Source organism: Helicoverpa zea, chromosome 14, assembly GCF_022581195.2.
Source record: "Helicoverpa zea isolate HzStark_Cry1AcR chromosome 14, ilHelZeax1.1, whole genome shotgun sequence".
Lineage (NCBI taxonomy): Eukaryota > Metazoa > Arthropoda > Insecta > Lepidoptera > Noctuidae > Helicoverpa > Helicoverpa zea.
In genome coordinates this window covers 6,042,417-6,064,778 of record NC_061465.1, presented here as the reverse complement: position 1 = coordinate 6,064,778, position 22,362 = coordinate 6,042,417, and the positions used below count along the sequence as shown (strand labels likewise).

The 22,362-nt window shown below is 37.4% G+C and overlaps 3 protein-coding genes across 4 annotated transcripts; all 3 read right to left on the bottom strand.

The window, feature by feature from the left end:
• Positions 1 to 1,519: 1,519 nt before the first annotated feature.
• On the bottom strand, positions 1,520 to 10,240 carry LOC124636650 (serine protease 53-like). The gene is made up of 10 exons (XM_047172810.1): positions 10,010 to 10,240; positions 9,347 to 9,614; positions 8,891 to 8,989; positions 8,242 to 8,432; positions 7,322 to 7,417; positions 3,891 to 4,112; positions 3,399 to 3,663; positions 3,014 to 3,112; positions 1,939 to 2,132; positions 1,520 to 1,680 (listed from the first exon to the last, which is right to left on the bottom strand). The coding sequence occupies exons 1-10, from the start codon at positions 10,208 to 10,210 to the stop codon at positions 1,579 to 1,581; spliced, it is 1,737 nt and encodes a 578-aa protein (XP_047028766.1). The 5' UTR covers positions 10,211 to 10,240; the 3' UTR covers positions 1,520 to 1,578.
• Positions 10,241 to 11,258: 1,018 nt separating this feature from the next.
• Positions 11,259 to 13,151, bottom strand: LOC124636702 (brachyurin-like). The gene is made up of 5 exons (XM_047172864.1): positions 12,891 to 13,151; positions 12,375 to 12,639; positions 12,061 to 12,159; positions 11,727 to 11,923; positions 11,259 to 11,412 (listed from the first exon to the last, which is right to left on the bottom strand). Exons 1-5 carry the CDS (start codon positions 13,104 to 13,106, stop codon positions 11,311 to 11,313), a joined length of 879 nt encoding a protein of 292 aa, XP_047028820.1. The 5' UTR covers positions 13,107 to 13,151; the 3' UTR covers positions 11,259 to 11,310.
• Positions 13,152 to 14,450: 1,299 nt separating this feature from the next.
• On the bottom strand, positions 14,451 to 16,468 carry LOC124636703 (brachyurin-like). Of its 2 annotated transcripts, none has more exons than XM_047172866.1 (5): positions 16,197 to 16,461; positions 15,684 to 15,948; positions 15,428 to 15,526; positions 15,094 to 15,290; positions 14,451 to 14,855 (listed from the first exon to the last, which is right to left on the bottom strand). In XM_047172866.1, exons 1-5 carry the CDS (start codon positions 16,410 to 16,412, stop codon positions 14,754 to 14,756), a joined length of 879 nt encoding a protein of 292 aa, XP_047028822.1. In that variant the 5' UTR covers positions 16,413 to 16,461; the 3' UTR covers positions 14,451 to 14,753. The 2 variants fall into 2 exon arrangements, 1 of the variants encoding a protein (XP_047028822.1); XR_006985142.1 differs by having other exon boundaries at positions 14,788 to 14,967; positions 15,001 to 15,290; positions 16,197 to 16,468.
• Positions 16,469 to 22,362: the final 5,894 nt, after the last annotated feature.

Below are 22,362 nucleotides of genomic sequence, written 5' to 3'. Positions count from 1 at the left end.
ACTTTTGCAGATCGTCACTTTTTCAGAGATTCACTAGGACTGAATCAATTAACCTCTTTTGAAGTAACTGAATGCTATAAATTGATCATCAAATAAATACAAATGCATGTCAGTCGGATTGTTTGTTCGGTACATTGTTATGTCGCCATCGGCCAGACACCGTCGTAAGGATTCAGTCAGGGCTACCACAACGCTATAACAATTATGCTGAATTTAGCTAATTAGCTGAAACGCTTCTGGGAAAGACTAAAATATATAAATCCAGTAACCAATACATTACGAGATTTTTTGGAGGCCTGAATTATTCTTCTTCATAAGAGTAATTTATTAATATTATTCTCATTCATAAACAGGCACAATAAAAACGCCATAAAAAATGAGTTTTATTACTTACTGCTATATCGTGTGACATGTTGAAATTACAACAACCCTTGTAATTTTCTTTTATGGTGTAAATACCAATTGTCAGCCCTATAAATTGTTTGAAAAAAAAAAATCCTCTAGACTGTCGGATTAAGAGGAATTATGGTCTATTACTTAGGCAGTATTTACTTGTAACCTGCTTATTCTGGCTTTACTAGACCTTACGTCAAGCTTCTGCTTAGTTAAGCATGTTCGTGTAACGTTCACTAGTTATGATACCTACACATTTTTGTAGACTAGAATATGTTATACTGTCATAGATGGCACTAACTTTTGGGAGAAAAAATGGAAGATGTTTCTTCCAAGATACTAACTGAAAAAAAAAGTTCGTAATCGTAATAATGTGACCAAGTCTACACATTGTATGATGCAAATCATTTAACGCCTAGGTCAATCCATGAGCAATGAATTGCTGAAAAGATACATAGGTAGGTAGATTACCGCTGTAATCGAACTCGCTGTTTTGTAAAAAACTGGGTACTTGTAAAGTTTCCCTAATTTTCCATCATCCATTTAATTTAACAAATGGAGCATCGTATTATATAATATTATTGTAAACCATACAAAACGAAAGGGCGCGGACCCTGAAAGAGATCTCGCGAAGCCGCGTCGAAACCGCAGCCAGTCTATTATATTCGCATTTGTAAGAGGCATTAGCACGAAACGCGGGTCTTCGACAACATAAAAATGTAATTACAAGTGGGAAGTTCGCGGCCCACTTAAATATAGATTTACCCTTTGAAGAGCGATTTGATGGGCCCGTGAGGTGTTAGATCAATCATATCTCGATTGTGCCCACTCTCAATTATTCCCTCCTCAGGATGATAACTTCATTCATTTTTCAAATGGCTCGCTCGCCTGTTTTGGGATATTGATGTATTTGTTACGAGGGAGAAGTGATTTGCTAAACGACATCCTATCTGTGTTTACGGTATTTTTTCAATAATATTTTAGAAATAAAATCTTTGTTAGTCTGTGGCAAGTTGTTTATAAGATAATCATTCAAACTTATGTTTTTGAATTTATACGAAATTTTTGCTCGTAGGTAAAAAAGGATTCTTAGGATAGGTACCTACTTAACATTAAAAATAAGATAACAATTTCAGGTGTTTCTTTATCAAAATGACGTAGCTTCATCAATCGGTTTCGGTATAGTTATATGGAATGGATCCAAGAGATAAATGAAGTGACTCTTGAGAAGCCTGATGGCAAACCAGCTTCACATCCACTGTTCGCCGTGAAGGAACTCACACCAATCTGTAAGGAAATTTGTAAATTTTCAAATCATCACATTTGGAGTAGGTGTATTCTAAAAGGTAAAAGATATCTTTCAAATGTTGTCTAGAAAAACCTGAAGCCCAGGAAAAGTAGCCTACTTAAACTGAAATTCAAGTATATACTATCTAGAATCAGTCTATGGGCAGGACTCTGACCGATGATTTTTCTTCTCAAAAAAAATCTGGAGAATCACAGCCTACACATGGCGATATATTCATAGATTTATGTAAAACATACCAATATCCTTCGGCCATTAACAGTGGTGACAAGTGGGCCACCAGTGTCCCCGCCGCAGACACCCACTCGTCCAGCGCCGCTGGTGCAAAGATGGTGACTCTGTATGACGTTGCCGTAAGAATTCGCGCACACGGCGTTCGTGATCACTTGCAGGTTCACTGAATTTATCGTTTGGAGCAGGCCCACGCTGTCCCCTGAAATAAAGATAAAAAATCATTTATTCAAAGTAGGCTGAAAACCAGCACTTTTTGAAGTTCAAATTTACAAAAGACAGCCCCCAAAACGCCCGCCCTTCACCACTTTCTATGTGTTTCTGCTGGGAAGAAGAAGTGGTGAAACAAACTTCCCAGTAACACAATTTTGATGATGGAATTATTATGATGATGTATATTTGTATCAAAGGACCGTATAAGGTTGAAACTGATATTGATATTTAAATAAAACTACTTTTACGGATTTTATCGCGTTATATTAATATTATTTAATCCCGACGTTTCGGATCCTTTACAGCATCCATGGTCACGGGCAGACTAAGGTGTTGGTCGTCTTGATATATTAGTTACAAACAGCTACCCTACATTTTGTTGATTATTATTGACAATCCGATTCACGCAAAACGAGCTCACTGTATGCATAGGTCGAGCAGTTGTAGGCTTGGATTTTGATTTAATAGTTTCTATGATGGGATTCCAAGCAGGTGGTGGCAAGGATCCGAAACGTCGGGATTAAATAATATTAATATAACGCGATAAAATCCGTAAAAGTAGTTTTATTTAAATGTCTAATATTCGCGTAAGTGTCAGAAATCAATACTGATATTGATGCTGTCTTTGACACCTAATCACTGTCTGAGTCCTACACAGGAGATGGTAATTGTATTGAGACCTTACCTCCCTGATTAAATCGGAATACATCACAGACTAGTTATTATAATTCGAGCGAATATAATACAGGTAATTCTGTTACCAAATAAAAATGTCGCATTTGAATAATTTTCTGTGACATCGAACAGCCATGTCAATATTGATTGGCGCATGTAAAATGAGGAGATAGTTATAGTTGACAAAACACAAACCGTCTCTAGTTATTCCATAGCCGGAGGCTGTAGCAGTGTTGCCAGCGTAATTCAAGTTGAGCTCGCTACCCGATGGCAAGATGACTGGTTGAATTGCCACTGGAAATAAATACAAATTATGTTTATTGAAATAGGCACGATCGAGTTTTATACACTTAAATGGATTAACGATACAGATAGTTTAGGTAGTGGTATTGGTTTTTCTGTGAAGTAATAACAAGTTATGACTTTTGAATTATGTTTTAAAAAGTAGGTAGGTATTAAAGCCAAGTCTAAACTACTCAAGAAAATGCACGTAATTTTAGAAACTTATAAAAGTCTTGAAAGTAGCAAACATTTTAAATTCAGAACAGACACAGATAAAGAGAGCCAATGAAGTACTTACACGAAAAACTGACCCTAGGAATACGAATGACAGCGATGTCATTGGCGGCGATCCAAGGGTTATAGCCAGGGTTCAGGACAATATCGTTAGTGTCAATTCTGGTTCCCCCAGAGAACAGCATACTGGAGCCCAGGATCACTTGTATGGAGGAGACGATGCTGTTACCATCGTTGTAGCAATGGGCAGCCGTCAGCACTCTTGAGTCCGAGATCAAGGTACCACCGCATACCGAACTGAATATCGATATTCTTAGGATGAGACCTGCCTGTTTAATGAGAAGTAAATAAATATCAGAAAGTTAAGTAGATAAAAATTATTAAAAACTGAAGGAACCCACTAAACGAAATTACTTTTGCAAATCTTTACTATGGGGAATAAAGACCACAATTATTTTTGCGTTGTTGGTAATCATCAAATGTGAACACACGTGGAATGATGAACTTCATAACCCGTTCTGGTTGGTTGAAATTCATAAAAGTAAAATCCATTTACCTGATATGGTACGGAGAAAATAGTCGTAGAGGATCCACCAATGATTCTGCTGCTGGCTGGAGTCATTTCACTTTCTAGCTTCTTGATCTTAAACGCTTTAGGAATACCAATTCTACGGTGGTAATCATAAACGCCATTTTCAATTCCATTTGGCACCTCTGCTGCTTTAGCAAAAGCCACACAAAACAAAATAAATGCACACGCAATTTTCATAGTGATGTGCTAAAACCAACTGTTATTTTAAAAATGGGATTGTCCGAATACCACTGACGATTAAGAAGGCATTCGTGGTATCTTAGAATTTATGATAATGGTAATTAATCAATTATTTATCGGTGAATTTTTGGCGCTTATCAAATTAAGTAGTTGCAAGATATACGAGTAAAACAATTAACTAGATAAAAACAAATAAAACATTCCGTCAACTGTTAAGTGTAGTTTGGGACCCCACTTACCAAGGGGTGGTTAAAAACCTCGTTTTTGTAAAGCAGTATTCATGTATGCTTTCTGTTCCGTGATAATAATTCAGATAAAACCAGTTTTATAATAAAATATTTAGATACCCTTTATCTTCTGAAATTACTTACGACGAAATTAATTAGTGTCATAAATGTGTAGGTACATATCCAGCCAGATTAAAAGAGTAAGATTTTTAAGAACCTAATTATTTTTATTTACAAATAACTTTTTACAATAACTTAATAATAAATATATATACAACATACAACTAACTTATTACCTAATATAAACACTTACTATAAATAAAAATATTTAAAAAATTGCATCAAAAAACTCCTCCTCATCGCTGCCCACCGGGAGTGTACCCAAGAGGCTGGCAGCATTGCCACGTTGGACGGCAATGCTTACTTTTTGGCCAAAATAAAAACCAGCCCTTGGGTCACCTGAAGTGTCAGCAAGTCGCTTAGCGATATCCTTATATAGGAGATGAGCACTTGGACCCCACGGCCCGAGGGTTTCAACCCCAAACGGCTCAAAGGTATAGTTACCCACCAGGGTACTATATTTGCGCCGTTTGAGGTCCTCTGCAGCCGCAGCAGCGGAACCAGCACATCGCGCCGAGCTAGGAAGGTGAGATGGTGCAAGAGTATCGACACAGGTCGCGTCCCATACTAAAGACCTACCCATCTTCCACGGGAACAACGACATACCGTCTGGTCTCTTGCCATCGTCGCGTGCCATACCATTGGGTTCTAATATGGCTGGAACGCCGACGGCAACAAGAGCGCGACGGATTATGTCATTGATATTCGCATGCCGTGCAAAACGGCCGGCGCTGCGGCTACATGACAAGCCGTGGTGTCCAAGGCTGCTGACAGCTTCACCACATGGGCAGCGGTGAGGAGAGCAACACGGAGCACCCAATCGCAAGCAAATAGCTAGCCGGAAAGTGGTGTCGTCAAACAAGGTGCCTATGTTTGACGACGGAACTGCCAGAAGCCATAAACCCGACTCCCATTCGCCCACAGCCAGAAGGCGCGCTCGCTCTGCAGAAGAAATTGACGTATTAATCAGATTATTCCGTGTAGCTCTGCAGAGCGGCTCATCCCACTGTCTCTGAGAGGATGGGTTGACGGGTAGATCAATATTCGGGCAGGTGATTTTCCAAGCCTCTACAGCCTCAGCCAGGCATGGTACCTCGCAATTGACCAGTGTGGAAGGGAGAATTTTCCTGGTCAATTTCTCAGTACCACGGACGGAGGATATAAAGGCCGGTAAACTTATACTAGAAATTTTGCGGACGTCAAGCCCTCCCATGCGAGTGGGAAGAGTAGCCTGAACGCAGGCTCGGTCGTCTAGGGCCACATTTAAAATTGATGATAATGTGTGTCTGATAATTTTGTCAAGTTGTTCCAAAAGGTTTGTGTGCTTCCATAGAGTGGAAGCGCGCAAATAGTATGTTAATTTTGGGCCAAAACAACAATATCTAATGATTGTAATGGCTGAGTGCATGTTAATTTGGAGCAGCCTTTCCGAAATATGATTGAAATTTTGTATTTTGTCCTGAATAAAATTCGAAAATGAATTTTCATATATTGGGGAACCAAGGAGACAAAGAGAGTCCTTATCAATTAATTTAATATCCGGGGCTATTGCATTGAATTTTGAAAGTGTGTCTTGTCTGTCAGTATTGTCCGGTACAAAAAGTTCGCATTTGGAGTAATTTAGAATTAGACCTATTTCTTGAAATTTGTTTTGGAGAAAAGAAAAATCACCAAGTACTGTATCTACTTTGCCCCCCAAGGTTCCGTCATCAAGGTACCAAACGTTGAATTCCGAATTTAGCTGCCGAATTATTGGGTTTATGGCTAAACTGAAAATCACAGGCCCGAGTGGGTCACCCTGCTGACAGCCAACAGAAGATTCCAGAAGGTTGTCCTGATATAGTAATTTAGATGGATGTCTGTAGCATTGCCAAATAAAACTGTAAATTTGGGGTAAAGAGTAAGATTAAACATTGATCCGTGATTATGTATTTTTTACGTTTCATACAAAATAAATCCCCATTGGTTTCCACCTTTGATACCTCAAGTCACAGTATTGGTGGTCATCCTACAACAGTATAAGCTATCAAATCAAATCAGAGCTGATATTGTGACAACATGTTAGACGAAAAGGTTAAAATAAACATATATAGGTACATACCTATATCTCGATATCTATTTGAAATGTATCGATACCGCACTAATTTCCAAAAGACAGGAGCTCAATATTGATCATCTAAAAGCTAAGACGAAGGAGCAAGTCCCAGCAGATCTTCAGATTAAATGGATGTGGCCGACCGCCGTATTATGCCTAATGCTTCATGGAAACTATTAGAGAAATATTGGCTAATTGGGGCACGTACGATAGTACCTCGTTTCACTAAGTGCAGGTTCTGTGGCGACCGCTTTTAGAGCCATTTATAATGTACGGCAACAGGCTTGGGGCTGCTCACAGTATCAAGTGTAAATACAAGGTAACACGGTTACGTGTAAGTGTATGCTTCATTGATATTATACTATGTAGGCTAATAAGTTTAAGTTGTTGTTGTAGTTCATCGAGCTCTAAAGTTATCTTGTTTCGATTCGATGTATTGGGTGAACTTTGTACTTTATTGAACTTTGTTACATTCGTAATGTTATCAATTGTACCCAAAGAGTTTATAATGAATTTGTGATGTAAATTGGCGCTTTGCGGCAAGAAATTAAAAATGGTGATCCTCCGTATTTTAACGTGTGTGACGAATTTGCCACAAGGAAAAAGCAATACAATCAAGAAAATATCAAATGGATTTCAATAAAAAGATCGATTGGAAAACATTTAAAATGTAATACTATACTACTGACATCATAACAATACTGGGTTTATTTACAGTTCTCTAACAACTAAATAACTACTCATAGAAAACAATTAGTAAATTAATATTATTGAGATTGAATCCAGTCGACGTAGGATGTAACTCTGGCGTAGGCGGATGGGTAGCCCATATTGCACCCGCGGCTTGAGCCGAAAGACGTCACACCTATCTGTAAACATAATAGTATCTACTGATAAAATCAATACTCGTCTTAGCTACACTTAATCACATTTCAATTGAGCATTAAAGATAGTAACAGGAAAAAATTAATAAGTAATAGTAATTAATGTATTGTCTATCAAAACGATAAATAGCAATTAAAATTGTGACGTTTATAAATTAAAAAGTCAAACAACCCCACTTAGGTTCAGGTATTCCAATTTATGCCCTGAAAAAATTAATTTATTTAAGTTTATTAATTAATATTTGGTATAGGACCTGATTAATATAATTAATATATATATTTATTCATACGTCAATATGCTTTCGTAAATATCATATGCCTAATTAAAATGTCATCTAATTATTACATTTAATAGCCACAACAATATTTTACTAGCTTACGCCTGCGGCGCGGCGCGGTGTCTCGTGCATTTTGGTAAAATATTGCCTGTTTATAGCACAAAGGATAATGTAGCTTTCCATTAGTTAATTAATTTTGGAAATCGTTTTGATAGTTCCAGAAACTATTTACTCATTGTGCCTACTCAAATTCGTTACTTCTTTATAATATTGACATAGAATTAGCTTATTACTAAAATGTATTGGCAAAGGTGAATTATTATAAATGATAACCAAGCCGGCGACAGGTGACAATGGGAAAATCTCCCTTAAGCCGAGAGAGCCTTTGTCCAGCATCTTTTGTCTATGACGACAAATCCTTTTTCATAATTAGGATATTTTCGGAGTCAAACGTAGTCTCTCGAACACCGTTGACGAAAACAGGTAATTTATTTACAAGATTGCCCTAAGTGGCGTTATCGGTTAACTTACCAAGTAGGTCCTAGCACTATGGACGACTAGAGGTCCACCAGAGTCACCCGAGCAAGTTCCTTTTCCTCCCGCCCCGCTGGTGCAAATAGTGGAAGGAAGCACAAAGCTGCCGAATGTAGCCTTACATTCCTGGTTCGAAATGACGGACAAGATTACCGATCTGATCGGCTGCTCATTTTCAATCGGTGAACCTGTAAATTACCATTTATTTTTTATATTATTGAATGATTTTTCTTATAGGTATAGTTCTGGTCAACTAATTTCAGAAACGTATGTTAGATCTGTTTTTTTACCTCATAGAAGATCTTTTGCTGTGAATTTTTAACGATATAATTCTACTAATCTTTTCGTGTGCAATGTATTTTCTGTTTTTGTTGATGCACATTTGGTGACCACTCATTTGTCACGCAACACTATAGAAACTTGTATACTTGCGCCACTTAATTACACAATTAAATATCGATTTAGATAGCCCATCCACTTGTCATGTTGTTATTTATGAAAAAGTTCTGATCAAGATGTCAATGTCAATTTAGATAAAAATCTGGGTTTTTGTAACAAAAATAAATTACTAATTGAGTGATTGTTAAGAAGATTTGGTAATTTATTATTAAGTAATATATACAATTTTTGATAAAAATATGCTTACCAGGAGCAATGACGCCAAAGCCAGAAGCAACAGCTGTCCAGTCAGTGTAGTCGTATAAGAGCTCGCTGCCAATGGGGAGGTTAATAGGCTGGATCGATTCTGAAAAGCAATAGATGAATGGATGTATTCAATACTTCAAACATTTGTACATATAAAGTAGATTTCAAGACCACGCTTTCATTGTTATGACAGCAACGAAGTGCCTGTTCAAAACGATTTTCATGAATAGGATATCGATTGAATTAGCGGTTTAAGCATTACTCGGACATCCGTCTGTGACATTATCATAGTATTAGTGTTTATGACTTTTTATCTTTTATCATTTTAACCCCTTTCTTTATTACCAACATGGTGTAAAAATAGAAGTTTATCTTGAAGATAGCATGTAAATGTACTTCCACTGTATAGATATAACTAAAGAAAATAAATAGACAGTTCCTCTCAGAGAGGGCTTACCAGTAAAAGTAACGGGTTCAGTTCGCACAACAGCGATGTCATTAGAAATGGTGATTGCTTGCCAGTTCGGATGGACCGCAACGTCATCGGTCACAATACGAACTCCACCACTGAACAGAGTGTTGGACCCCAAGACTATGGTGAAGAATTGAGCGCTGAACACGCCATCGTCCCTGCAGTGGGCTGCAGTCACCACGCGAGTGGAAGATATGAGGGAACCCCCACATACTGACGTGAAGAATGACATGATTTGAACAATGATGCCGACCTGCGAAAAATATTTGTCACGGAGAAGAAATGACATTGGGAGAAAACTTCTTAATTGTTTTTATGTTCTTTAAAAGGCTGCCTCTATAGGTCTGGTTATTGACTGATAAGATGACCTACATAATTTGCACCTACAGTGCACTCAAAAAATATAATTAATTATTTTATCTAAGATGGAGCTCAACAAGTTGGGGAAGTTGGAAAATCTGCTCTCCAGATGATAATCAGGCATTTTTCATTTAAAATGAATTGTAAATAGAAGTGCAGTAACACATTTAAATGAAATAATGGTATGGCCATTATTTCTTCTTTCCAAAGAAATAAGTCCATTATTTCTTTGGAATTGAAACAGGTCATGTTCTAAAATTATGGTAAATAAAAAATATTAGTACTAACCTGATATGGGGTTTCTGTTACATCGTTTATAAAACCTCCAGCAATTTTTGATATTTCATTTTTTCGTATTCTTTCAGCTTCAGGAATACCGATTCTTCGATGATAGTCGTACACAGGCGAAGTGATAGCATCCGTGTCGATTGCAGCTGATTGGGCAGTTACAGCCAAGGCCAAACATACCACTCCAGTAAACAGAAACATTTTGACAGCTAAATGTAACGTAGTAATAAGTTTCAACTTATATATAACGTCTTTTAAATCTTATCATTAATCGGACATCGTAAATATTAATCTAGGAGTATTATATCTGACTGATAATTATAAATTGGTTTTAATTCATGCGTGTCATATTATGCCATTACATGCTACTGGATATTATATGTTCGTGAACTGATATTATGCTCATTTGACGTCAAGATAGCTTTTATTTCATTCTTCCGCTAATATCTACATTTACTACTTGAGTCTTATTAGCGATGAAAGCTATAAAAAAATCTCGTCACGTGGTTTGAAAATCTGTCGCGCGTACACGCTCATATCTTCATCGCTCGAGACGATGCATGTACGCTAGATAACAACCTGGGAAAACCGACCTAATAATCCCCTAGTTTAAAAGCGATAGAGAACAGGGATGGAGATATTGATACTTTTTGATTAACTAAATCTGTTTTATAGGTAGTAGATAATCATTTAAATGCATGTCTTCTTGATAGCAATCATGAGGTAAAAGAAGGATATGTTCGAGTTATCAAATCTATTTAAATTCCTAGAATCTCAATGGTAAAAGATGCCATACAAACGTAAGAGAAACTCAATAAAGTCTTCCTGGAAGACTAAAGTCTAAAAGTCTAAAGTAAAGTCTCGAAATAACCTACTCTCGGTCTCGAAATAAACTCTCAAGAAAGAATAATAATTTTCGATTATGGTTATTTGGATATATCGCAAAAGTACATATCAATATAGCGAGTATCGAAATAAACTGTGATTGTTTTACATAACTCCGTTATTTTCCTATGAGGGTTTTGCTATTACTTTTTCCACAGGCGCTTGCACAACCACTTAATACAGTATTTTAGGATTTTGACCGGGCAAGGCGGTATTCGAGTAATATTTTTGTATGGGTATAATTGTATGCCAACAGAAATATTTATGTTTGTACCTAGAACCAATGTGATGTGCCCAAAACCACTGCTAAAATTGTATTCAAATTGGAGAACGAAAAAAAGTGTTTAATGGAAATAAAATCATGTTGAAGTAAAATAAATTTAATTTACGCTTTATAAGTTTAAGAGAGGAGGAGATTATTGGGACTGGACCCAGCTGACGAAAGAGGTGACCCTGGCGAAGGCAGCAGGGAAACCAGCGGCGCAACCGTCAGCAGCACCGTATGAAGTAACACCGATCTGTAAGGATACAACAGAAAAAATATAATATATACAAGCACTGGTTATTTAAAATTCAGCTAACTATTCGCTTTTGATTTTTCAGCTAACTCAGCTCTGCCTTCTTTTTGGCATGTATTTAATTATTGCCTTGTGACTGCTATGTTTACAGAAAACGTTTATAGAAAACTATCATTATGTTTATATTTATGTTTCTAGAAAACTATTATTTCTTTAACCGTTTTTTTGCAGATCACGGAACACATTCTGAAGAAATCCTTTCTTTTACTGTAGATTTAAAAGGCTTCAATGTTCATTTCCAAAAAAAATCTTACCAAGATCTTCCTGTTGTTGCTGTCGACAGCGAGAGGGCCACCGGAGTCACCGTTGCAAGTACCCTTGCCGCCGGCGCCGCTGGTGCAAATGTTGGAGGCGTGCACAAAGGCAGGACCGTACACGGCGGCGCATTGAGCGTTGGTGATCACGGGAATGGTCACAGAGCTCAGCTGTTGGTTGGTGCCAATGCTTCCACCTAAAGAAGTAAAAATTGGCTTAGGTCTTCGAATGGTCATGTCTATACGAACTTTATTTATCAAAACCGTATTTGTTCCCTAATTGGAAACCAGTTATGGACTCACGCGTGGTACGCTAGAAATAATGATGACTTACTGTCGCTAGTGCGGCCAAATCCGGAGGCAAGAGCGTTGGCGCCGACGAAGAGGTTGTTGAGTTCGTCTCCACTGGGAAGAGCGATAGGCTGGATCACGTCTAGAATGGTGAAAACGTGTATGAAATTTTAGCGTAGGTACTATGCAAATTGAAATTATGCATGCCGAAATGGTTATCACTGGGTATTATTAGGTTATCATTAGGTATTAGTAATATGACAATAAAACATTATGAAAACAAATCTGTATAATATGTGGGATTGTTTTGCGATTGATACTTGTCTGTACGTTTTAGTAGATATTTAAAACACTTACTGTTGAAGGAGACGGAACTGATGCGCATGACAGCGATGTCATTGGCAACGGTAGCAGGATTCCAGTTCGGGTGCATGACGACGTCATTGGTGTTGATGCGAGTACCGCCGAAGAACAGGGTGTTGGAGCCGAGCACAACGGTAAAGGAGCTAGCGTTCAAGACACCGTCGAACTTGCAGTGAGCAGCAGTCACCAGGCGGTTGTGGGAGATGAGGGAAGCACCGCACACGGATTGGAAGATGAAGATGGTGATCACAAGACCAGCCTGTTAAACGAAAAAGTAAATATTATGCAAAAAAAAATATTATACGGGTTCGATTTTTAGGCACATTGGTTAAGTTGTCCTATATTTTATGGAAAGTCAAGTAGACTTGCAGTGCAAAACATTCATAAAGAAAGCACTTGGTCGTTTACTATCTTGCACTGAGCATAAATCAACCTGGCTATTGCCTTAAAATCTTGGTAAACTTAGGTCAGGTACTGAACCGCTTAATAGACAAATGTGACGATCAATACCTGGTATGGGACGTTGGCAATGTTGGTGATGGATCCTCCAACGATCCTCTGGCCGTTGAAACTCTGAACTTCTTCAGCGCTCTTGATCCTTGCAGCCTCAGCAATACCAAACTTGGCGTGGTAGCCGAAGACAGGGCTGTCGGCGTCAGGAGTCGCGATCTCCACTGCCGATACGGCGACGGCCAAAGCCAAGCACACTCCAAGGAACAGCTTCATGTTTGATATTGTCGAGACTAACAAGTGCTTCAATCAGATTTGGACCCATTATTTATAGTAGAATTAATACCTTATCTTCTATTTAATAATCTAAATCTGAAATGATAATGACAAGGCGATTTTAATCTTTAATTTAGGTAATCGTTTTCAAAACTTAGATTACAGCTAAACACATTATTACTCTGGCTATCATTGTACCTATATCCATGTTTGTGTTGAAAATTAAACCAAATGAAAGTTCTTCTAAAATAACGGGATCATTATTAGGTACATATTTCATTGGTATATTATTCTTATGGTATATATTGGCCTTAAAGTATTGATTAAATAGTAAAAAATACCTACGCGCCAACGCATTCGGAATGACAAACAGACGAAAATATTTGTTTGCTCATATATCTATTTTGACATTGTCATGACGCAGATTGTGTTTATCCAATTAGTAGAGGATATCGTGTTAAAATTAATCCTTAGTCGATAAGATCTGGCTATGACCAATTATGAGCATTTCAAAATAAGTAATTACCGATTTATTTTACTGAATTGCTGCAGAAGTGTAACAACTTTTTGATGTAAAGTTACTACAGGATATTCTTATGGAAAATTATTAGTATTTTTATATTTTACATAGCTCTTGGTTTCTGCATCATAATCGGCCTAGCCTTTTCCTAACTCAACTTGTCCTAACTAAGCTTCTAGTCTAACAGGATGCAGCTGAAAAAAAGTGGTTTATATGGAACGGCTGCCTATCTCCATCCACGGACATAGCGCCAAGTATTGCTTATAACCTTATCATTATGAGCATTGCTGAACTAAGCCATGATTTCATTTTGGTTTCCTTCCAGCATAAATGTTTTGTACTGAGGGTTGATTTCAATAAACCTGACTATTGTAGATTGGAATTCAATAATAATAAATATTTAATAAAGTATTCATAGTGATACTCAATAAAGTAGTTATTGAGTATTATTTGACGAAGCTGCACTTCGATGAACAAAGCAACAGACAGATTTATCAAACCTTCTAGCTGCTGGTAAGAACCAACATAATGTCAGGAGCATTGTAACAAGCATCGAGTAAAATAGCCGTTAGACAGAACCCATCTTTAATATACTCATACATAAGAAATAATTTATAGCCCAAATCGTTATGTTGAGGGTATGACTGAAACCGATTACAGACGATAGTTGAAGTCGATTCTCTGTTTTCATTTAAGGAGATCAGCTAGCTGCGCAGGACATATTAGTTTGCACAAGCATTTGCAAAGGCACAGGTGCACTCCCATTATTACTTCACGCTCATAGCTTGATGGGATGGAAATTGACGAAAATAAATAGGCTTGTATATGTTTTGCTGTTTTTATTTTCCATAGGTTTTGATATTCAAGTTACATTTTGAGGTTTATAAGCTAGTGCAGCAGTATTTCGGTAAGATTTTAAATTTTTTCTGTGAAAGTACGGTTGTGTGTGTAAGGGAAAGTTTAATGTGCACACAAGGTAAGGTTGTCTGTGTATATCAAATACCGCTGTCATGGCCATGAAATAAACCCGTACAGTGTTCTATGTTGGTGTTGGTTATCATAAAAGTACGTCATGTTCAAGTAAAATAAATGTAATTAAGGCGTTATAAGTTTAAGAGAGGAGGAGATTATTGGGACTGGACCCAGCTGACAAAGGAGGTGACTCTCGCGAAGGCTGCAGGGAAACCAGCGGCGCAACCAGCCTGGGCACCGTATGAGGTAACACCGATCTGTATGGAATTGATAAATATTATAAAAGATAATAACATTACACTACTGGTCACTTCTTGAAAATTGAGCTATTCTTTTGTAGTGAAACTTTAGACTAAAAGTTCTTTCTTTTTGGAATGGACCATAATGGTTGCTGTACATTCTCCTGATAGCTTAATTGCATTCACAGAAATCTTTCACTTGTTTTACCATTTATGCTGCAGATTAAGAAATCGTCATTTGCAAAGAATATCTTACCAAGATCTTCCTGTTGTTGCTGTCGACAGCGAGAGGGCCACCGGAGTCACCGTTGCAAGTACCCTTGCCGCCGGCGCCGCTGGTGCAAATGTTGGAAGCGTGCACGAACCCAGAGCCATATACGGCGGCGCACTGAGCGTTGGTGATCACGGGGATGGTCACAGAGCTCAGCTGTTGGTTGGTACCGATACTGCCACCTGAAGAAGTAAACATTAGCTTTATTTTCTGAAAGGATATCTCTATATTTTGTGTTTTCATTTTTTTTTTTGATTGGATGTCAGTTGTCAGGAGTCCTACTGATTTTGGGTGGTACACTAGACAGTTGATAACTTACTGTCGCTAGTGCGGCCAAATCCGGAGGCAAGAGCGTTGGCGCCGACGAAGAGGTTGTTGAGTTCAGCTCCACTAGGAAGAGCGATGGGCTGGATCACGTCTAGAAATATGAAGAAGTTAATAACAACATAACATTTTTTAAATTGAAATGACTTTTATGAGTGACGGAAAAGACGGTAGTTAACTGTTCTTTTATGTTATAAGTTAATAGAATATATGCAATAACTTCATGAATTAATAAGTTCATAAATACTCACTACTGAAGCTGACGGAGCTGATGCGCAGGACAGCGATGTCATTGGCAGCAGTATTGGGGTTCCAGTTGGGGTGCATGACGACATCGTTGGTGTTGATACGAGTACCGCCGAAGAACAGGGTGTTGGAGCCAAGCACAACGGTGAAGGAGTTAGCGGTCAAGACACCATCTGACTTGCAGTGAGCAGCAGTCACCAGGCGGTTGTGGGAGATGAGGGAAGCACCGCACACGGATTGGAAGATGAAGATGGTGATCACAAGACCAGCCTGTTTAAAAGAAAAAAATATTATGCGGTGGGTTCGACAATCAGGCACATTGGTGAAGGTGGGGCCATCATTTATAACGAGTTACAAAGACTTGAAGTATAAAACATTAATTAAAAATACATATTGGGTCGTATCCTGCACTTAGCATAAATCAGACAGGTTATTTCCTCAAAATTCGAATTTAGCTCTACTTCTGGCAAACTTTAGTCTGGTACTGAACCGTTTAGAAACAATCTGACGATCAATACCTGGTATGGGACGTTGGCAATGTTGGTGATGGATCCTCCAACGATCCTCTGGCCGTTGAAGCTCTGAACTTCTTCCGCGCTCTTGATCCTCGCAGCCTCAGCAATACCAAACTTGGCGTGGTAGCCGAAGACAGGGCTGTCGGCGTCAGGAGTGGCGATCTCCACTGCCGATACGGCGACGGCCAAAGCCAAGCACACTCCAAGGAACAGCTTCATGTTTGATATTGTCGAGACTAACAAGTGCTTCAATCAGATTTGGACCCATTATTTATAGTGGAATGAATACCTTATCTTCTGTTTAATAATGTCCAATCTAAATCTGCGATGATTATGACGTTTAATCTTCGATTTAGGTAAATCGTTTTCAAAACTTTTGTCCAGTATTATTGCTACCAGCTACCATTAGTTGCTACTAGTTGGTAGCAATTAGGTAGCAACTCTATATATAGGATCGGTGAGGAGTGACAGCGATTCTGACGGTAACAGTTTATGCTGAAACGAAATGAAAACAACATTATAATTTTCCTATATGTACCTATCCTTTCGAGACTATTTTATTCAGTATTCCATTGCAAAATTGCACTATTGCGTTCATGAATGACAAACATACAAAAATATTTGCATAATTTTAGGTATCCAATTTGTAGAAGATATCGTGTTAATATTAATGCTAAGTTGATAAGTTCTAGATATGACCAATGGTCTTTCATAAAGAATTATTTTTTTGATTTATTTAATTGCACTGGCTTAAGAAGTATAATAATTTTGTACTGTGTTGGTATAACAGGATATTCTGATTACCGTTTTAATACTGTACAAGTACATAGCTCTCGGTTTTCTGCCAGAAATGATATCTAATGTCTACTTACGGTAGACTTCAATAAATCTGTATATCTGTCGATGAATTGGAGTTTAACAAGATTTATGTGTATTCTAAAATTAATATCTATAGTAAACAAATCAACAGCTAGGTTCTTCTTACTCCCAGTCTTCTATCTGCTCGTAAGAAGCAACAAAATCAACAAACCAATGAAATCGAAGTTACGATATCATGCTCAGAAACGTCTCACGACCACTAGACCAATGAAACAGGCATATTAATTTCAATTAACGGATCTCAAGAACTTTATCAATAAAATCGTGGTCCGCTAGTGCACGTGTTCACAAAGAGATGAAAATCAAAGAGGGTTCATTAGAGTGTTGCGGTGTAGTCGGAGTTCGCAGCCTGTGAATACAGATAGGATTAAAGTTTTAACTCGGAGGGCGGAAGCGGCCTCTGGTGCAGCTGATTATGTTCCATAATTGTATTAGTATAATAATGGCGAGGCTCTGACTCACTGTAATGCATAGTTAGATAGCAGGGAATTGCATTTTAGAATAGAAAAAATATTACACGGGTATATACATCTGCTTTCAGGCCTAGATTTAAACGGACAAAAGCAGACTGTAGCCTAATTTTTCTGATACTCCTGCTGGCTTGTTTACTTATTTTGCGTGTTTAAACTGAGTTATGTGATGTGAATGTGGCCCAATTGCAAAACATAAATAAAGAATGTTTGATGAAGTTACTCTTATATACTTACATCATCATTGATAGAAAGAAAACAATAAAAAGTAGGCAGTAAAATAACATCACAAAAGTAAGCGGATGAAATGTGTCACAACCCAATTGCGAGCTACCAATGTTTTTCTAAAAGCTGCAGTTTTCCGCGCGAATAATCATGTGAATAGAAATGTGAAGTGTAAGTGTGAACTTGGAAATGGGTCACGAAGGCATCTAAGGCAGCGTGAAGGGTGGGGTTGCGAATGACTCACGAGGAAGTCCTCTCAGTGGCTTATGCTAACTGCAACACCTATACTGAACTAGTAACTCAGTTTTTAGTCTTTAGACGTGAATACGCGGAAAGTTGCGTTTCAATTTGGAACTTTGTGTTCGAGATTTCTTCGAACGCGTGATTTATACTCGTGGATTTTTGTAATAAGCTCGCTGCAGTGTTGCTGTTGAATGGGCTTGAAATTGGATTTGTCGTTGTGTTATCGTTTGCATATTGCTTTTAGAAATTGGCAATATTATGAATAGTATATAAATGTGTACTGATATTTGCACGCACACGTAGAACATTTTAAGACTAGGGCAGACATTAAATAGATTTAATTACGATTTGGTAACCCTCATAATAAGTTTATCTCAAAGTTCAGCGCAGTCTTAAAACTTTCTGTTACATAGTCTTAAAAGCTATCTTAAATAACTCTCGCAGTTTAAAAGAAAAAAAAAATCTCCACATTAATCCCCGTAATACCTGAGAATTAAAGGAACAAGATCTTTAAAACTTTTAGCCATTTACTGTAGTTAAGTTAAGCTTAAACGATTTAAAGCTATGTTTAAAGTTAGGAGCGATTTTCTGTTTTTCTTTAGCTAATGTTATCGCGTAAAATTTACGGATGCAGGAATTTAAAAAAGGGGGAGGTTACACTGGTTTGTTTTTACAAAGGAAAAATCTTGTAGGAGATAATACAAAGTGGTGCGAAGGCGAGCGCGGGCTGCGGCGCGGCGGCGTTGTGTAATCCGCCCTAGCGGAGGACGTGGCACCCGACACTTCCTCTCGAGACCCATGGAGACTACCAGTTTTAATTATTTTAATCTAGCTCACCCATTTTTTTTAAATATTGTATTTTTGTTATGATATAATTTGACCGTTTACATACCGATTAGAACGAATTATCGATGAATTAAGATAACTACAATGCTACTATTTTAGTAGCTTTAGACTAAACTTTTTTTTCCAAAGTTAAGCAGAAAATATACTAACAATATGCAAAATTTAAAAAACAGAACAACTAACTAAACTTTCTATAGCTACTCCACTGATTCCATTATTCTTGGTAACAGGTCAAGTTTAAAAGAGGTTGCACTAAATTTTCGACTCCAACGACAAATCTACGGCGAAATACTGGACCACTATTGTTGCCATTGTTATAAAAGTGGAACTTTTTACTTTTTCACGAAGAATAGAAACAAAAGGATACTTTTTAGGAATTATCACGCTGAGGTGCGACGGTTTGTGGCTGTTTTGAGTTTGTTTTAACTGCTGGTTTTTTAAGTACTTTAGTCTATCATTGCAAAAAAATATTCTTAAAAAACAGTCTTTTTTTGAGAAAATGTGTATTCAATCGAAGGATTTGATATCGTTCAAATGCTTGATCGTTGTACCTACCGTAGGTACATCTTTTCAAGCGCTCAATCAACTATAGGGCGTCATAAAAATCTGCAGTTTGCGGGTAGGCTAAGAAGTAAAAAAAGTCACCCAAACGGTTTAGTGTATGTATTATACTATTTTGTGATTAAGTCCCGGTTGTGCATAAATACTTAAAATATAGTGCATAAATGTGTGTATACATACATACATTTAAAAGATTTAATACCATCCTATCTTATTAATGAATAACCCTTAAAACCAAAGCCAAAAAGCACACCGTAATTAGTGTCCAGCTCTATAACAAATAGTAGATGTTTTCCCAGTACCTAACAGAATAAACTTCTTAGGTCACAAAATTCGAGCAGAACGGTATCAAGTCTGCGATTGCACCCAAGGAGTATCCATAAACAGGAAAGAATACTACATACAAGTAACTTGTATAGCTGGGTTTATATATATTTTAGTTGGACATGTTCACGGTCGCTGCATTTTCATGGAGTGCAGGGTAGTTTACACCCTCGTCGGTAAATTCGTCCGCTGGGATAGGTCCCACTCGTTGTCTTTGGGCCGCGAGTGTTTTATAGCCGTTGACTAAATTTACTGCTCAGTATATGTGTATGTATTTGTGTATTTTATGTACCCTTGTACCTATGTATTTTATTATAACAGTCGCGACTGGCCGGAATGTATGTACTTGGTTAGTTGGCGCCCTAGGGAGGAAGAATTTTATTTATTAGTTTTAACTATGCGTGCGTTTTTCGAGGGTTTTATTTTATATTCATAACATTTCAAAAGCGTGAGGATACTTTGCTATTGCAATTTTTTTGTGAAGGAGTTGCCATTAGATCAATGATGTCCTGCGTTAAGAGAGCAATATAACATGCTACGATTGGTGATTTATGAACTTTCTCCTTGATTATATAATGCTATCAAAGTACCAATGCAATCGTATAATTAGATCAATGTGTCTTCTGAGAACTACATAGTACCTCATTAGCATCAATGTTTACGTACCTACTTAAGTATATAGCATAGGGCTGACAAGCAATCAATACAGCAAGTGTACACTTTGGCATAGGTACTTTGTTGCGCTGTTCAGTACTATAACTAGAATCTTTCTTTTTATTTCTAACTTAGAATTTTATAGTACCTGAAAGGATCTTGCAAATTATAACAATATACTATGAACAATTTATTGACTGGTAAGTGCAGTTTCTTTTTTAAGCAAGAAGCTCTTGAAATCTTGAAATAATCTCTTGCAACTAAAGAATAAGGTTAAATAGTCTGTCTATCGGTGTTGCATAATTAAATTGATAAACAAAAACAGGTTTTCACAGAACCGGTCTCTGTTAGCGGAAGACTTACAGCTTCCAATAATTACTAAAAGTCTATCAATTTCCCTTTGAGTGAGGTCATGTGCTTAATCGTAGAAGATTAAACGGGCGCCCGTGTCATCGTGTGTCCTGTCCCACGGATCTTAGCCTTAATCCTGTTCGTAATCAAAATGAATCTCGGCCAAACCCTCGGCCCTTATTTCTATCCCTTAAACGCTTACAGAAATGGATTTAATCCTTAATATGAGACGAAATTTTAACTAATTCCAGAACAAAAGTTTCTTATTGTCGGTTATCGAAAAACTTGTATCTGTAAATTGTAATTAAAACTTTTTAAGTGGGCGTATGTGTTCACGTTCGCGGTAACAAAAAAGTTGACGGAAGTTTACGTCGTCAAAACAGAACTCTGTTCAAACAAAATAATTTTACGTGTCCTTTGAAAACAGACTGCTTTTTATGGTTTTCAGTGAACTAGCGTGTAAAAATAATGACGTCTGTATCCGCCTAATACTTGTATAACACCGAGTCTTCTTTATTTTACCCGAGAAAATGAAGGAAGAAATCCTGCAAGGACGTTCTCATTAACATATTCGTAGAAGCTGCTGCAAAAACAAGCATACGTAAATATTCCAGGTACGGTGGTCCGATATCTACGTGCGCGCTAACTATAAATTATAGCTAAGTATTTGTTTAGAACGGCCACCATTTTTGTTCGCTTGTTCTAGCCAGGAAGCTAAATAATTGCCTAATAAATTCCGTGCGCTAATCTTCCTCGCTTTATTTACTTGTACAACTTCAATGGACACTGTGCAACGAGTTATGTCTTCACTAGCCTTTTCTCTCGGCTCTGCTTTCGTAAATTGAGTTTTATGTGTTCGTGGAAAATACGAGGTCTGCCAAAATCATTTATACGATCAAAAAGGGTCAGTAGGCTTGTTGTAATTCTACAGAACGACACCTCAAACAACACTTTAATGTGGTTGTTATTTTTAGACGTTTGATTGATTTCACGGATTTCACAATAGAAAGTATCTGCCTTTTGAGTTGTAGTAAGTAAAGAAAAGAAAGCTAGGAGAAAAATAATGAATCAAATACTATATTTTATGCAAAGAGGGTTTTTTTATGTAATTTTATCTTCTTAAAATTCATTACTTTTGGCTGGAAAACCCATTTAATAAACTACCTATATTGTATGCGTTCAATTCGGTACATATTATGACAGTACTACGATGATATCACAGTTAATCCGAAGTTATCCGGTCGATTACACTGCATATCAAGTACTTTTTTAATAAGACCTTTATCTAACTAATTATCAATATAAATGAAACGTGTTTGTAGACGTATTATGAGTGTATCTACCTAATCTTAGCGTAATTCAGTTCAAGACTGCATGTACATAGTTTGTATTTGTTGCTATTTGTGGTGTGCATAACAGTAGCCGTATGTTAATTACTACTATGCCCATATTATATTTGATACCATTTCAATTACAAGGAAAACTCATTGCTTGTCTTATATTTTATCAATGCAGGCTGGTGAAAGTTTTCCTTACAAGTATTAATGGGTGATAATGCCTGACTCACGATGAGTTAAATACAAACGATAGGGATTTCCAGTCGGATGTACTGATAT

Excerpts from the sequence above, each read along its gene's own strand:
- LOC124636650 (XM_047172810.1), bottom strand. The coding sequence starts at position 10,210 with ATGTTTCTGTTTACTGGAGTGGTATGTTTGGCCTTGGCTGTAACTGCC. Across the intron at positions 8,433-8,890 it reads CTTTGGCGTCATTGCTCCTG|GTTCACCGATTGAAAATGAG; the intron begins GTAAGCATATTT and ends GGTAATTTACAG. Across the intron at positions 2,133-3,013 it reads CTATGGAATAACTAGAGACG|GGGACAGCGTGGGCCTGCTC; the intron begins GTTTGTGTTTTG and ends TCTTTATTTCAG.
- LOC124636702 (XM_047172864.1), bottom strand. The coding sequence starts at position 13,106 with ATGAAGCTGTTCCTTGGAGTGTGCTTGGCTTTGGCCGTCGCCGTATCG. Across the intron at positions 12,640-12,890 it reads TTGCCAACGTCCCATACCAG|GCTGGTCTTGTGATCACCAT; the intron begins GTATTGATCGTC and ends TTCGTTTAACAG. Across the intron at positions 11,924-12,060 it reads ATTTGGCCGCACTAGCGACA|GTGGAAGCATTGGCACCAAC; the intron begins GTAAGTCATCAT and ends TTACTTCTTTAG.
- LOC124636703 (XM_047172866.1), bottom strand. The coding sequence starts at position 16,412 with ATGAAGCTGTTCCTTGGAGTGTGCTTGGCTTTGGCCGTCGCCGTATCG. Across the intron at positions 15,527-15,683 it reads CAGCTCCGTCAGCTTCAGTA|ACGTGATCCAGCCCATCGCT; the intron begins GTGAGTATTTAT and ends TCATATTTCTAG. Across the intron at positions 15,291-15,427 it reads ATTTGGCCGCACTAGCGACA|GTGGCAGTATCGGTACCAAC; the intron begins GTAAGTTATCAA and ends TTACTTCTTCAG.